This window comes from Eretmochelys imbricata, chromosome 10, assembly GCF_965152235.1.
Source record: "Eretmochelys imbricata isolate rEreImb1 chromosome 10, rEreImb1.hap1, whole genome shotgun sequence".
NCBI classification, from domain to species: domain Eukaryota; kingdom Metazoa; phylum Chordata; order Testudines; family Cheloniidae; genus Eretmochelys; species Eretmochelys imbricata.
The window spans coordinates 12,731,694-12,747,847 of record NC_135581.1 but is presented as its reverse complement, the minus strand read 5'-3'; the positions used below and the strand labels follow the sequence as shown (position 1 = coordinate 12,747,847).

Sequence of the window (16,154 nt, the reverse complement as noted above, 5' to 3'; positions counted from 1 at the left end):
TAGTCTAACCTCCTCTATCACACAGACCCTTAAATCTCACCCAGTTACCCATCAAGAGATGGAAAATCCACCACTTCCCTTGGTAGTTGGTTCTAGGCAGTGTGGACTGAGCAAAATTCAGGTTGGAGACACTCACTGGTACACAATAGGCATTGGGTTCCTATTACATGGTAAAGGTGATAGCAATGACATATGAGAGATAGTAAGCTCATACCATATTATTACTAATGATTCAATAATATTGTGTACAAGCGACAAGTACTTTGCTGTGGGCCTCATTTGTCTCCATGTGCTCTTTTGGTCTAAGTTCCATTTTCCTGTATTTGATGCCAGACCTTTGTAAATGTTGTTTGTCCCTGCTATGAAAGTCCAGGGGTGCCTGACTTCTCCAATGCGATGGAGTTCATTCCACAAAAGCACAACAAACACCTGCCGAGATTCTTTCCTAACACATGCCCATAAACAGTTTGGAGGACTTGGAAACATTGCTGGCTAGTGCAGCCGCAGTAGCCAGCCACAGCACAAAGCTATATATCTGCTGTCACTATTGACCAAAAATGCTTCACTTTTAACTCATCATCATCTTAGTCCTAAATAACAGCACGATCTGGCGACCATGTGCCCAGCATACCCTGAATGTCCACAACTGCTACGGACATCAGTTCCAGGCACATCAGTTCCAGACTGTCTGCTGTCACTCCTTAAACTCATCCCAGTTTCCATACACTTTATCCCAGGGCTGCCTACTCTCCTGATTTTATAATTCGTCTTGCAATATTTGGTGCTTTTGTAAAAGCCCTAGCTCTAGAATCCTGTGATTACCCGAGAACCTCAGCTTTCATTATAAAACGTACGTTTCTAGTCCTCTTTGTTGTGGACGAAACCTTGGAAGTGTGACCTGAGTGCATCCTAAAGGCACAAAACCACAAGGCTATGATTTTGGGAGGGTCCTGATTCTTTATTTTTGAACATTCTGGGTTAGCAATACTGATATCTCGATATATCTCAAGACCTTTGGACCCAGGGTGAAAATTACAATTTGCTGACATGTGTAAGAGGAAGTTATCTCAAGGACAGGAAAATCTTATCCTACCCATGTTGCAAAATTACTTGGCATTTAACAAGTCTTTGTCTTCTCTCAGTTGGCTTATATATATGGCTGTTATTTCTCCCAAGACTAGCAGGGGCATGTTTTTCTTATGCTTTCAGAATTAATGACTTATTTTAGATTAAGGAATCAAAACAGGAAGGAAGTATCCATGAGAGAAGAGAGTGTGTGCGTCTCCTCTGTAACATAATAAATCATCTGCGCCTTACCAAAAGGCGGCCAGACTGATTCCTCAGATATTTAAAAGGCCCGGGTCAGAAAAAACAAAGAACAATTTCATAGCTCCGCACGCCACTTCAAAATGCTTTCAAACCAATCACTCATGATTGAGGCCAGTTTGCGGTTTTACCTGTGAAGTACCTGGAGAAAAATATAAAATTCAAGTTCAAACATGACTTCACATTGAAGGAAGCTGAAAGTGAAATAAGATACACCCAGAGGATGCACTTGTGTCAACCTGCAAATCCCTACGCTGGGTGCATTGGGGACGCTTCTCAAGAGGAAATACATCCCCCAACCTTGGAGTAAGGAATCTTGAGCATCAGGAGCAAGTGACGCCGTTATCCTGGTGCGTAAAGTGATTTCCCGTCAAAATAAATAAATAAAAGTATTTCACATGTGGGGGTGGGTCTCTGATCCTCACACCCCCAGAGCTCCCTCTGCCCCTCATGGTGAATGGGCCTGTCTCCACTCCGATAATACCATTGCCTCTTCCCGTGGCGTCAAGAGACTTCAACTGTTGCAGTGAGGTCAGGGACGAGACAGTCACCCATTCCAATTCTCTGGGATAGGAGAGTCCTGAAGTATCAGGTGTCCTGCAAATGAGGTAAGCAGGACATTAAAAGGGCCCAGAAATTTATGGTGGGGTTGCCACAGGATTATGCTGAGTCATGACTCAATGCAACAAGTCTGACAATTTATTTTAAAAGGTGACAAGCCCAGACCAAAGGTATTAGGGTCCCTCTCCGACGGATCAGACTGAAATACACAGTGATCTCTGCACCGTCAAACAGAAAGAACACTCCAGTTACGTGAGGATTCAGAGATCTTACCTCTGCGTATCGCTGAAACAGAAAATGAAAATTGGGTTTTCAAACCAGAACATGTTAGGTTGGGTGCGGTACCCTCTCCTTGTCATGGATCACCATGGGAACATGCCCCTCCCAGTTTTACTCTTTCCTTCAAACTGGTTTGCCACTGCCATCCTTTGATTTTTTCACCTGTTATTAGTGAAGCAGAGAGTAAAGGCTGGTGAACTGAGCTGATAATGTTTGTCAGTGATTAGATAGCACTTTCCCTCTTCAAGCCATGCTACAGACATTAACAAATTAACCCTCACAAGCCCAGGCCGTGTGGGTAAATGGGTGTTATCCTTGCTTTACATACTGGAAAAAGAACTATGGCTACACTAGAGAGCTTACAGCGGCCAATTAATTAATCTGCCCCCACCGAGCAGCAGCAGCTATCCCCGCAGGAGAAGCCCTCCTGCAGACGTAGTGCTGTCCAAACCAGTGCTTAGGTCAGTGTAACTTATGTCGCTCAGGAGGGTGGCTTATTCATACCCCTGAGCGATGTAAGTTATACCGACATAACTGGTAGTGTAGACATAGCACAAGTTAATGGACACAGCATTTCCGGTTATGGCTTATTAGAACAATCTATAATCCACCAACCCCCCTTTTGTCCTGTGACTGCAGAGGTATTAGCAGGCCACTTGCTCTTGAATGGTCCCTTAGATAATGTGCTAACTACTTATGCTAAACAATCTGTTTCACCCTGCATTTAGCTGTGACGGTAGCTGTACCTTTCCCTGAAGAGCTCTGTACGGCTCAAAAGCTTGTCTAAGTTGGTCAAATAAAAGATATGACCTCACCCTCCTTGTCTCTCTCCCAGCACGTCAGCAGCAGAGCCATCGGTAGACATCAGGATTTCCTGGTCTCCAGTCTGTGGCTGCCTAGGAGACCATCATGTAACTGGCATAATACCAGCTTTAGCCATTTTCTCCCCACGTTCTTTTCTCTACAAACCTCCAAGTTGGAAGCCAAAGTATGAAACGAATTATTTCTAAACCTAACACTGTGCCAGCAGCACAGTGCCGGGAAGAGCGGACTGGCAACCTCTAGAAGAACTGGGAAAACTCACCTCTTTACAAATACCGCGTGCCCCTGATGCATTCATCTAACGGCATTGACACCAGCTTTAGAATGAATTATCCATTTTGCTTTTCCAGCTGGAAGGCGAATGGAGCTGTGGCAATACTGGGAACTCTGCGTTGTGGAAATAGACCGGGGAAGGAAAATGAGCCAAGTGCAGAGATATTCAAGTTAAATTTCATTTACTGGTATTCGATTGTCAACTCTTCAAGGCAGGAACTGCCATCATCTTGGGTCCTGTCCAATGCCAAGCATGATTTTAGAGAGACCAAGGTGGGTGAGGTAATATCTTTTATTGGACAAGCTCCTGTTGGTGAAAGAGAGAAGCTTTCGAGATCCATAGAGCTCTTCTTCAGGCCTTCTTCAGCTCCATGGAGCTCGAAAGCTTGTCTCTTCCAACAGAAGTTTGGTTCAATAAAAGATTTCATCTCCCCTACCTTGTTTCTCCCTTATCCTGGGACCAATACAGCTACAACAACACTGCAAACAAGCATGATTTTGACATTTTTATTCAGATTTAAATATCCAGGCGTCATCTAGGTTACTAATGAAAAATACATCAAATCAAAACATCAGCAAATCCAAGCCAAAAATAGCCAGACCACAGAATCACAATGAAATGATGATTAATCATATATTCATGCTTGTTTAAGGCCAGAAGGGCCTGTTACAATCCTCCAGTCTGACCTCCTGCCAGGTCATAAGATATCACCAAGTGGTTCCTGCATCCAGCCCATAACTCTGTTAAGCTAGAGTCTATCGTTTAGAAAGACAAGTATAACAGAAAGCCCTGGAGTTGAGGTCCACTTGAAAAGCCTTTTTCTATTGACCTCTTTCAGTCTATTGCATTTAATAGATGGATAAATCCCCACCACACCCAATTAGCAAGAGATCAGATCCAGTACCTTGTATCAACCCTAGCTCTAAACTACAATCCAGAAATTTCTAGGGAAGTCCTGTCTTTCCTGGCAGGGAAAAGCACAAGGGACATCTATCAACTTATCTGGCTGCATTATCTCTGAGCACCCTGTAAGGTATTTATCCTCAGGACCCCCTGGTGAGGTGGGAAAATGCTATTATCTCCATTGTACAGATGGAGAACAGAGGCACAGATACACTTAGGCCTAGATCCTCAGTGGTATCTAGGGCACCTCAGTGGGAGCTATACACCTAAGGATCTGAGCCTCAGGCCTAGGGTAGTCAGGAGTCTGGTCAAAAGGGGACCTGACAGGGTCCGATTAGATCTACTGACCAGACACCCAAAGTCCAGTTACTGCAGGCAGGGAGGCATCAAATCATCACCCACGCCAGCCCCTACTCAGCCAGGGCCACCTTCTACCTGCATCGGGCAGGTGCAGCTCCCAGCCCTGGCTTCGCAGGCAAGTCCCTCCTGACATGGGCAGAGGTGGGGGAGAAAGGGGAAGAGTAAAAGCAATTGGAGCAGGGGAAAAGAGGAGCGAATGGGGGCAGGGCCTCAGGGCAGGGGTGAGAATAGGGTGACCAGACAGCAAGTGTGAAAAATCAGGACACAGGATAGGGAGGGGGTAATAGGCACCTATATAAGACAAAGCCCAGAATATTGGGGCCATCCCTATAAAATTGGGACACCTAGTCACCCCAGGCGGGAAGGAGAGGTTCTGGCACTTCTGCTGGAGTGTCCAGATTTTAAATATTACAAAGTTGGCAAACCCTACTCAGGCCTTGTCTTCACTATGAAAGAAAGGCATGTTCATAACCCAAGGTAAAATCCTGGATCCCTAAGCACCTAAATACCTTTGAAAATCAGGCCCCCAGCCTTTACATTAACCAGCTAACTCATGTGGAAATTACCAACTTCCTGGTCTTCACTAAGTGCTCACCTCAAGTTAGAGAAGGCCCAGTGTCACATGGGAGAAAGCCTGTGGTGGAGCAGAAGCCTGAATGCCATTGCCCCAAGTCCTAGGCTGGTGCCCGAATACTTTCTCTTGGTCTCAAAAAAGGAAAAATGACATTTTACCAACATGTGCCATGAACCAGACAGTTCCTTTGGAAGTGGAAGGCAAAGAGTCCTCGCACTGAGAGCGGAAATTCACATAGCTCAGGACACGTCTACACTTAAAATGCTGCATCGGCACCGCTGTACGGATGCAGCTGTAGCACTTAAAGACGACGCTCTAAGCCGACGGGAGAGCGCTTTCCCCATCAGCACAGTTAATCCACCACCCCGAGAGCTTCTCTGCCGACAGAGCTGCCTACGCGGGGGTTCAGTCAGTATAACGATGTCACTCAGGGGGTGGATTTTTCACACCCCTGAGTGATGTAGTTATACCAATAAAGGTCTGTAGTGTAGACCAGACCTCTGTGTGCCCTACCCAATCTCAACCCTGTTCTGCGGATGGCATCGTTAGAGGTTTATCTCCCCTTTAAAGGCATTTCCAATAAACCCTGGAGAGCAAAATCATGATTGCTTTAGATGTTAAAACTATTGATGTAAAAAAAGGGCAATTTTATTACTTTTATGAAATGTTTTTCATTATTTGCATAATTGTCAAATGCTAATAAGACAATTAGCAATTATTATAACGTAATAATGAGCCAGCAATAACTGGCCTATTGTATTTTAATGAAATTCTTAATTGTTGCTGGGGGGTCCAGAGGTTCTTTTGTCCAATCTCTTTTTCCATTAGAGACGCTGTTCACATGAACAAGGCGAGGAATAAGGGGAAACGAGAGCAGCTACTGTGAAGAGGCAGAAGGGAGTTCTTATAAAGAGGTCATTTTTATTTAAAATGGAGAAAATGAAACCTTTGGACTTAGCAGCTTTAGGATCAAGTTAACCCCTACCCTACCCCAAAATCCATCTTCATGTTTTGACTTTCAAAAGGCATCATCCTAGGAAAACATTGCTGTCAGGTGACGCAGGTTGAAAACATATCGGGGGGGGCGGACTCAGGATGGTTCATGGGCCCAATGCTGGCAAAAGTATTTACAGTGGTAGCCAACAATGAATAGATGTCATTCTCTGTGCCAGCCAAGCTGCCTTGAGCTTAGATATCACCACACTAGGCTATGGCAGGTGGTGAACAGACCTGTGGGAGTAGTTCTCTCTCTATATATATGGGGCATATAGGAAGTGAAAGAGGGGCTCTCTCATCCCCTTTCTGCGCACACAGAAAAAGGTCTTTTTTTCTCTTTGTTAGAGTTAGAATGAAAATGTTGGTACCTTTAAACATGAAATCCCAGTTTCCTGGCTATTACCAGTACCAGGTGTAATTTACGTGGAGGGTACAAAGGAGAGCAGGCTTTACTTTCCACTTCATCACATGGCATCTGTAGCCTGTAGCACTGATAGCACTGTGATCAGGCAAAGGAAAAGTCACCTTTGTCCTAGTTCCCCTCTCAGAAGTATGCTTCAGAGACAGCTGCGCTCTGAATCACGAAGACACAGACACAGCTCCTGAGTTAGTCATTCCCCATCCGCGGTTCCCCTACAGCTCATTCTCTGCAGCCCCCAGTGTGTATCAACAAGTTTTGGTACCTCTAGAAACTAGTCCCTTAAGCTGCCACTCCTAGGCTAAAGTCCACTTCCAGTGAAGAGACACACCCCAAATACACACCTCAGACAGTGAGCACAAGAGACACCCCTTGCCAGATACATATGCTAAGAAAGTCGCACAAACAGCAAACACCCACGTACACAAGTCACCCCAACATACACAGTGCTGAGAATGACACAGCACACAACACGTATACTCTACAAAACACACAATATCAGTATTGCCAACCCCAAGGGTTAAAAAACTAAGAGTCAAGCTCCCCCTCCTCCCCAAAAGAGAGAATTTTTAAATAAATAAATAATTTTGAGGTTTGTTGTGCTTATCTCTTGGTGTTTGAGCCTTTAGGGGTTGTGTTTTCAAGTTTTTCTCCACAGGCTAGAGATTTAATTTTTTTAAAAAATAAAAGCTGAGAATCTCATGTAATAACATGACTCCAGGAGATGGGACTTTAAGAAAAGCAAGTATCATATGACTTGCAATCAAATTGCAGGAGCTGGCAACACTTCTCCTATAATCCCATGACCGTAGGAGCTGGAGCTTTAGGAAAAATAGCAAATATCATGAGATTTGCAATAAAATCATGAGAGTTGGCAACACTACAAAATGTAACATCTCCACACACCCCAGGTACTGTATACCCTTCTCCTGTGCCTACAGAGCTTTCTATGGAACAAGCTAGTATGGGAAAGAGAATGACTCAGAGCGCAGCTTTCAAAGGAGCCTCAGCCCCGTCTCTACTTTTGTACATCATCACCGACATGAACATTTTGGTTGTGTATTAGCTGTCACACACACACACACAAGCAGCAGAATTTCCATTTGTAAAACCCCTTCTGTGCTGGATGAGTATGCACAGGTGGGATTTGCCTGCCCTTGCCCTCACACATGCAAGTGACTGCCTGGGCACAAAGGGAGGTCAGAATTTGAATATTTGGCCAACGGAAAACTAATCAGACGGAAACACCATTCAAACGATCGGGGTCGGTCCTGAAACAATGGAGTCGATGGGATTGCCCCTGCAGTTGTACAGCAGCAAACGTAGCTGGCGTGAGTGTAAAGAAGCAAATGCATCAGAACAGCCACATAGCAGCACTGGGAATCCGAGGGCAGGAAGAGATGGGGGAAGTAAGATGAGATGTCAACAAAAGGACTGAAGCTGAAGCAGTGGTTCCTATTATTTATTAGCTGTATGGAGATAGTGCCCCACCAGGACCCCTCTGTGCTAGGCACTGTACAAACACACAACCAAGAGACAGCCCCTGCCCTGCCGATTGTCGGAGAGCAGCCTTTGGACTGGGAAGAGATTCATACAGGCAGGACCATAATAGCAGTAAAATCTGGCGTGAATCTTTTCCCCAGCACACAGATTCCCCTGAAAGGAGGCCCTGAATGGAGACGCTTGCTCATATGCTTACATGTGTGTGCCGGCCTGCAAACATATGAGTACATGCATGCTGACAGACACTCCCCTATACATGGGCACAGGGGCATTTACACGTGCACAGGTAATGAGCTCTGTTATCATTCAGCCATCTGGCTCTTGGGCACTGAATGCCACTCATACAGCATGTGTATCCTGCAAGTAGCGTTACAGGCTGCTCTGTTGTCATTGCTCAGCTCAAAACTTTCCTTTCTCCCATCAGCTCTGCCTTTGGAAACGTATTTCTTCACTTCTGCGCGCTGGGCAACTTGAGACAGGAACACATGATTCTTAGCCCACGTCTGACTCATATTCCTGGCCTAGTGTCTTTGCTCTCTGATCAGTGGGGGACGGAGAGGGAGTTTCCACAATACACCATGTGACTCTAGAACAGTTCTATGAACCAGTTTATTTTCTAGGACTTATTTGATCATCATCCAACAGGAAGAAAAAGCAAATCACTTTAAAGGCAGCAGCATCTCTAATAATCCAATACTTCTGCTCCGCATCTGACACCAGAAAGCTCGTGGTAGAGACCATGAACAGGGAAGAGTGCCAGCTTATTGAGTCTGGTTGAGCAATGTATTGTGCTTCCTCTTTCATCTCTTTTCATCTTACTTTACTTCTCGTGCCCCTTTCCATTCATCACAGGATCATGAGCTTCTAGGGGACGGAACGGTCTCTGGTCCCCACAGCCAATGCAGAATTGGCCCTCAGAGTACAGTCTGTCTCCTCTGTCCGTGGCTATGCTGGAGCATTTTGACCAGACTGATGGGAAAGAATCGATGGGAACAAAGGGGCTCACCTTCCCCCCCGCCCACTAGCCCTATGCTAGGACCAATGACATTGGCTCAGCCAGACTGCAGAGAAGTCAGACTTTTGTTTCCCTTCCTCATCCTCAGAAGCTGCTTCAGATACTCCCCGCAGCCCTTTACAGACAGTGGGAGGACTGGAAGGACAGATGCTATGCCTCTGTCAAGCAGCTAGCTCTGGTTAATACCAACCCCCCACCTCACGACACTCCTCTGGAATCTCCCGCACATCAGCACCTCACAGCGTTTGACTAGAAACAAACATCCAGCCGCTGGTGAATTTAGAGGAATCATGGTCTCCCCCAGCACACACAGCTCAGGCACCTTCTAAGGAGCTGTAACACCTGGCAGAACCTCAAGGCCCTCTAGTGGTCGTGGGAGGTATAGAGGGGAGGGAATAGCCAGGAAGCCACAAGGCACCGAGTTGAACAATGGAAAGGGACCCTAGCTCTAGGGTGACCAGATAGCAAGTGTGAAAAATCGGGACACTTTTTTCCAGGGGGAGGGATAGTTGCATTTATAAGACAAAGCTCCTAATAATGGGACAGGCCTGACAATATCAGGATATCTGGTCACCCTACCTGGCTCTGGACAGCAGGTGAGAACTCCACATGGTCCCAAGAGCCATGCTACAGTGTGAAGAGCAGGAGTCTGCCTGCTTCATACTTCTCCCGTTCTATTGCCTAAGGGCTCCAAGGCCCAGCTAAACATCCAACAGTGTGCCAACCATCCAGGATTGCCCTGGACTCTCCAGGAATTAATCTTTAATTAAAGATTATGTCATGTGATGAAACCTCCAAGAATACATCCAATCAAAATTGGCAACCCTACCAAACACAGGCTCATTGGATCAGAGCCTATGACAAAAGTAGCTTAATTTGAAGAAGACAACCCAGAGTAGAGAGGTGACATCCCCCTGCTAACGATGCGCTAATGCATGTGTTCTAGTGAAGGGATCCTGAGAAATAAGCCTGGAGAAGGGGATGGGTCTGTCCCTGGTCAAATATGGAAGGATTTTAACCAGGGTATCTTAGACCCAAAGTCTCTGCACATGCTGTTGTCCCAGTTGAGTGCAGGTGCTGGAAAGTGTAATGCAGATGCCAATCAGAGAGAAAGGAGTTCAGGCAACAGCTACCAAACAGGGAGGCACCAAGGGTGATCAGAGATGGACAAGGCTGGACAACAGCCCACAGTGGGCTTGGGAAGCCCCTATAATGCCTCTGATGCTCCCTGCTCCATTCATGGTGACTATAGCCCCCTGAAGAAATGGATACGGTCTTTGTTTGGGAGCAAAGGTCCAAGGCCCAGAGGTTGGAGAGGTACGGGAAGGGGGACTGATGTCAGGATCAGTTTCAGGCACTATCCATGTATGCCCAGAGCTCTGCTGGGTCTGGTTCCGAGTCAGGCTGCTCCTGAGCTGCAGTGGGGGTCAATTACAGCCTCATACTCTTGTGCCTTGACCCACAAGCTGGGGGTGCTGCAGGAGCAAATTTCCTCTGGCTGTGGCCGCCCCGGTGGCCTCAGCTCCCCTGCACAGGGGAGGTCCAGGAGGAGGCTGCCCTTTGGGGCCAGTGCTTGGCCAGTGATCTGAGTCTCCTTCCAGTGTTCCAACTCTAGAGCTCTTACTTGAACCTTCGATTTCCTGGGGGGCTTGGGGCTTCTTGTGTCCTGAGGCAGACAAGTCCCTAGTGAGAGCTCGGTCCAGAGCTCGTCCCTGCAGTTTCAGTTGTCTCCTCAGCTTCGCCCTGCGGTTCTGGAACCAAACCTAGGGAAACCCAAAGGAAAACAGGCATTAACTAACCATCTTTTTGCCTGCTGCACTCTCACGTGCTGCTGGCAAACTGGAAAGCATGGGGTTTATAAAGCATCCATCCTGCATCTGTCTCCGCAGGTTCCTCTGGGGGAGCTGTAGCTCCAGGAATCCAGACAGAGATTGTTATACAAGTGAAGGTTTTAAACCAAAACAGAAATTTCAGGTCATATCACATAACAGGGAAAAATCTCATTGCAGAAGTGTCCCTCTAACGCGCGCGTAATGCTCACAGCAGATTCCTGAGCTGTCAGCCAGTTCTAGAAGGAGAATCCTAATCCCCTTTACCCCCTCCACCAAGGAACTGGACACTTTCACACGGGCTCCCTGTGCACCACTCCCTCCTTCACGACCTGGGGCTGCAGAGAAACCGGGGGACATGAGCAGCTCTCTTACTCTGAGCCTGACAATGGGTCTCAAGCCTCATTTCCCCACCCCAGACCCTCCAGAAATGGGAGGGATCCACCACCCTTGTTCTCCAGAGACATGGTAAACAGTGGCCCAGCTCAGATCAGGGCAGCTGTCAAAGCCGAGGTGAAGAGAGGGGAAACACAGGAGAGAGAGCAGGGGCCATGCTGGGTAGATCCCACAAACACACATTTTCCCCACCATGCAGCTGGGCAACATCCCCACTTCAACCATTTCCCAACCCTGAGAGGAGACGGATCCTTACTCTAGCTCTCCCCCATGACCTGTGGCTGCAGAGTTACTACTACCAGAGCCAACAGGCAGGCAGAGCTGAGCCCAACGTCTAAAGGTTCCCTCCCACCTCTTACCTTCCCTGGTCCGAGGTGGGTTCCTCGGGCACCAGTGCCAATGGGGCTGGAACATCAACAGGGCTGGGAATAAGCACAGCGAAGATCAGAGCAAACAGGAAGTGACAGAGCCTCCTGCAGCAAAGTCCTAGCCCCCTGCCCAGCAACCCGAGAGGCTGGGTTCAATGAGCTGCCCTCCCAGCCAGGAGGTCGGGGAGAGAAGTTCATTTTAAGCTCTGCAGACAAGGGCAAGATGCTATCAAACACTAGCCTGGAGCGCAGTACCCCGTGAGCATCCGGTACCTGAACCCTGGCCTCTATCAGGTCTAGCCGGAGGGCTAGGGCCTCCCTCATGAAGACGTCAGGGTAGCGAGTGGTCTCAAAGGCTGATTCCAGCTCCTCCAGCTGCCAGCTGCTGTAATTGGCTCGGGCTCGTCTCTGCTTCTGCGGGCGAGCTTCCTCTGGAGAAAAGCCACAGCGACTCCAAATGAGCTAGTACCACTCACCAGACCAGCTTAGGGGCACAAAGCGTGGGCAGTACACTTCACTGGGCACCATGCTAGCCCTGCCCCCTCCACTGGGCACTGTCCATCCCTCTTCACCACCAGCCCCTGATGAAGAATTAGCTCCGGGCTCTCCCTGGCACAGCCTATCCCCTTACCCAGGGCCTTTGTCTCTCATCATCGAGACAGAGACCTTTCAATCAACCACGTGAGGAGAGGAGACCCCCTCAAGAGACTTGCTGTTCAATTTATTGTAAGTCTAAAAAGCCTTCCACTCCTCAGTGTCTAGATTTCATTCAGCTGATTTTGTCTGGGCTATTTCACGTAGTGTCTGAGCGCTTCACGATCTCGAACGTATTTAGGATGGGATGGGTGGCCCTGAGGTTCTCATCGGTTTAGCGGTAGTGCCCTGGAACCCCAGCCAGGGACCAAGACCCCACCGTGCTAGGGGCTGCACAAACATGGAACAAAGAGATGGCCTGCTTGCGCTTGGGAGGGTGTTACAGGATAGCTGGTTCCCATGGATATACGGAGCCCAGCTCCCCTGGACCAGAACAGATTCACCCAATCCAGCCAATTAAAGAGGCTAAGCTACACCTGGGCCTATCACAGGCTGCTTGTGGCAGCTGGATTGAGACAGGCTGCGCCTTGGGGAAGGAAAGCCACACCAGAGTGGAGCTAACTCCTGTGGTGGGTCCCCAGAGCGAGGGGTCAGGGGCTCATGGAAGCAGCCCTGGGGCTGTTGCTCCAGCAAAACTCAGACTGGGAAACTGCCAGGAGCAAGACAGCCTGAAGCCTGAGACTAAGGAATGAGTTAAAAGGCTGTTTTCTGGTTGTTCGCTAACCTCTGTTAAGGAAATAACCCCACTTGTAAAGTCTGGGCATGGCAGCGTGTGCTCTGGGGCTGGGCAGAAGGGCTGGCCCAGGGGCAGATGGGCGCCTAACGCCACCAGTGAGCACAGCCGCCAGTGAGCACAGCCGGTTCCTGGGGCCAGTGACATCTTCATCCCACATATGATGCAGAGTGGAGAAATCTTTTAAGGCAGGGTGGGGTTTATTTGGGGGGGTTATTAGCACTATTTTTTGTATCCTTCCACTTAGTACCCGGGGTCCAGCTAGGTAAGGTCTAGAGCAGGGGCGGGCAAACTTTTTGGCCTGAGGGCCACGTCGGGTTTCCGAAATTGTATGGAGGGCTGGTTAGGGGAGGCTGTGCCTCCCCAAACAGCCAGGCATGGCCTGGCTCCTGCTCCCATGCCCTGTCCCCTGACAGCCCCGCTGGGACCCCTGCCCCATCCACCCCTCCCTGTCCCCTGATGGCCCCCCTGGGAGCCCCTGCCACCAGATCCAACCCCTCCTCTCATTCCTGACCACCCCCCCCCCGGACCCCTGCCCCATCCAACCACCCCTTCTCCCTGACCTCCCCCAGAACCCCTGCCCCTGACTGCCCCCCGCCACCCCATCCAACCCCCCCTCTCCTTCCTGACTGCCTCCCCGGGACCCCTGCCCCCATTCAACCCCCTTGTTCCCTGCCCTCTGACCGCCCCAACCCCTAGCCATCCCCTGACCACTGCCCCGAACTCCCTTCCCTCTATCCACTCCCTGCTCCCTGCCCCCTTACCGCGCTGCCTGGAGCACCGGGGCAGGCAGCCGCACCACCCAGCTGGAGCCAGCCACGCCACCGCGCAGCACCGAGCACCGGCTCAGGCCGCGGCTCTGCAGCTGTGCTGCCGCTCAGAGCATGGCGTCGGCAAGGGAGGGGCCGGGGGCGAGCCTCCGGGGCCAGGAGCTCGGGGGCCGGGCAGGAGAGTCCTGCAGGCCGGATATGGCCCGGAGGCCGTAGTTTTCCCACCTCTGATCTAGAGGGAGGGGATAACAACAAACCAACACATTTTAGAAGTCTCTAAACTGAACTCTTCTCCTACACAATCGCATCACAACGATTTTAAATTCCGGTATCTCGGGACCTTCCAGGGGCTCAAAGCAAGGACTGTGCGTCTTGCTGGAAACTGGGGAATTTACCCATCCCCTGGGGTCCCTTCGTCTAGCTTACCTGAGAAGTCCCCCAGCTCCCCCAAACCTGTGTCTTGGCTTGCCAGCAGCAGTGCTTGTTTGCAGGGCTCCGGAGGGCTGCAGGGCTGGAAGAGCTGGTAGCTGAAAAGGGGAGCTGGGAGGAAGAGGCTGCAGACAGGAGCAGATGCGAGCTGGGCTGAGAAAGCAGGGCCGTAGAAGCGAGATGCAGCCGGGAGCGAGGACACCATGTATTCTGAGCCGAACATCCTCCAACTAGGGACACGAGCAGAGCTGCTGCACCTGGGTGGAAAGGAGACAGGTGGAGGATTCCTACTCTTCTGGCCCGTGAGAATCCCACTCATCCACCGGAGGGGAAGGGGAATGTGAAAGAGCCTTGCCCATTGAGGAGACCTGACTCCAGTTATGCTGCAGTCCAGATTAACCAGGGAGACATTGTTCCAGTAGCCAGATGCTGCAGAGAAAGGAGTGAGAAGCCCCAAACAAAGATACTCTGGAATGACTTGCTCATGGGAAACGTATCTTCCTGACCTCCATCAGCTAGTGGTGGGTCATGCTCTGAAGCAGGACGGGTTCTCTTTTGTTGGGGGGGTTTGGATAATGGGGAGAGCTGGCTTAGAAGCCTGAAGACCACAGGGTTTCTTACTCCTGAAAGAGACTTCAGAGCCTGCTGTCTGCTTTCCCACTCCCCCAAGGGAGCGCACCAGCCACCTTCAACAAGGCCAGAGGGTTGAGCAGGATTACTGCACCCAAAACTCGAATGAAGGATTGACATTGCAGCATATGGCTCATACTGATGTCCTGGTGAGCTGGCTGGCTCTGCCGGGGAAGCCATAGCTGGCTCTTGAAGTTGGGACAACCAGACTTCAAAGGCTGATGGTCACATGCAACCACAATGATCCAGACCTTGCTCACCTGAAACTCCTGTGGAGGGAGCATAATCCTGTTCAGCTCATGGCTGCCAGAGAATCATGGCTGCACTACACCCTGCTTGTTTGTCGGCTCGGAGGCAACATCAGAATAGACTCCCGATACTGCAATATTCAGGGCCCAGCCAAAGCCAGTACATGTGGAATATTAAAGGTGAAGAGAGATCTCTTCAGCCTCAGAGCACTTCTGGGGTCAATTCAAGGTTTCTAGCAGGGAGAGACAGACAGGCCGGTTCTCTCTCCAAACCACCTTGCCCATCCCTAAAGAAAACCATGCCAAATTTTTGTTTTGTTACTTACATAGCACCTACAGCTGGCTAGATGACTCCAAATAGTCACTCAATAGTTTACACTGTGACCACAAAGGAGCCCAAACTCCACCCTCCAGCAAACCCCACTGACATGAAATTCGGAGAGGATAAATTACCAGTGCGATTTTGGTAATTTGGGGGGGAGGGGAAGAGAAAGAGGGGGGAAGAGAAAGACAAATGAGTTCGTCTGCACAGGCAGGGGAAAGGAAATGCCCCTCCCCAAAGTGAATTTCACCCCTTCACTCCTCAGCATTAAGTGTACATTGATATTCCTGAACATTTACCATGCTGAGGAGAGTAAAGTCCCACTCCAGAACCAACAGGATCCCCTCTTCCCTTAGCACTGCACTGAACACCCCCTTTTTGAGAGGCTATGTCAGCCCCAAAGGAGGGAACAGCCATTAGGAACATGGCAATTTTGACACAATTTGCACCAGACTCTGCTCCAGAGGAGTCCGAAGTCACAGAAGCTGTAGAGGAAGATGAATTTCAATGGGCAAAACACTAGGAATGCCCCCCCACCTCACCCCCACTCTCAGAGCACCTTTTCCCCACCGAAATCCTCCCCATCTTACCTGCACAGAGTGATTCAGAGATCTGCAGATCTGGCTAAGTCTTGGACAGGTGAGTTCAGGTGTCCTGGAGGATTTGAGCTGTCTCTGTTAATCCAGGTATGTCCAGGAACAAAGTGGAGATTGGTCCCCACCCTGCTATCTTTCCCCCCAAAAAACTAAATGTGAGGTTCCAATTAAATTACTGTGGTGGTCGGGGAGGGGTCTCTGCTGACCC

General features: G+C 49.4%; 1 protein-coding gene across 4 annotated transcripts; it reads right to left on the bottom strand.

Annotated features, from left to right (window-relative positions):
- Nucleotides 1–7,447: 7,447 nt before the first annotated feature.
- On the bottom strand, nt 7,448–15,841 carry LOC144271681 (uncharacterized). Of its 4 annotated transcripts, none has more exons than XM_077829184.1 (4): nt 15,041–15,841; nt 14,148–14,579; nt 11,898–12,055; nt 7,448–10,794 (listed from the first exon to the last, which is right to left on the bottom strand). In XM_077829184.1, exons 2-4 carry the CDS (start codon nt 14,467–14,469, stop codon nt 10,471–10,473), a joined length of 804 nt encoding a protein of 267 aa, XP_077685310.1. In that variant the 5' UTR covers nt 14,470–14,579; nt 15,041–15,841; the 3' UTR covers nt 7,448–10,470. The 4 variants fall into 4 exon arrangements, with proteins under 4 accessions (XP_077685310.1, XP_077685312.1, XP_077685309.1 ...); XM_077829186.1 differs by having other exon boundaries at nt 14,148–14,407; nt 15,650–15,841; XM_077829183.1 differs by having other exon boundaries at nt 14,148–15,841.
- Between the last annotated feature and the right edge of the window lie 313 nt (nt 15,842–16,154).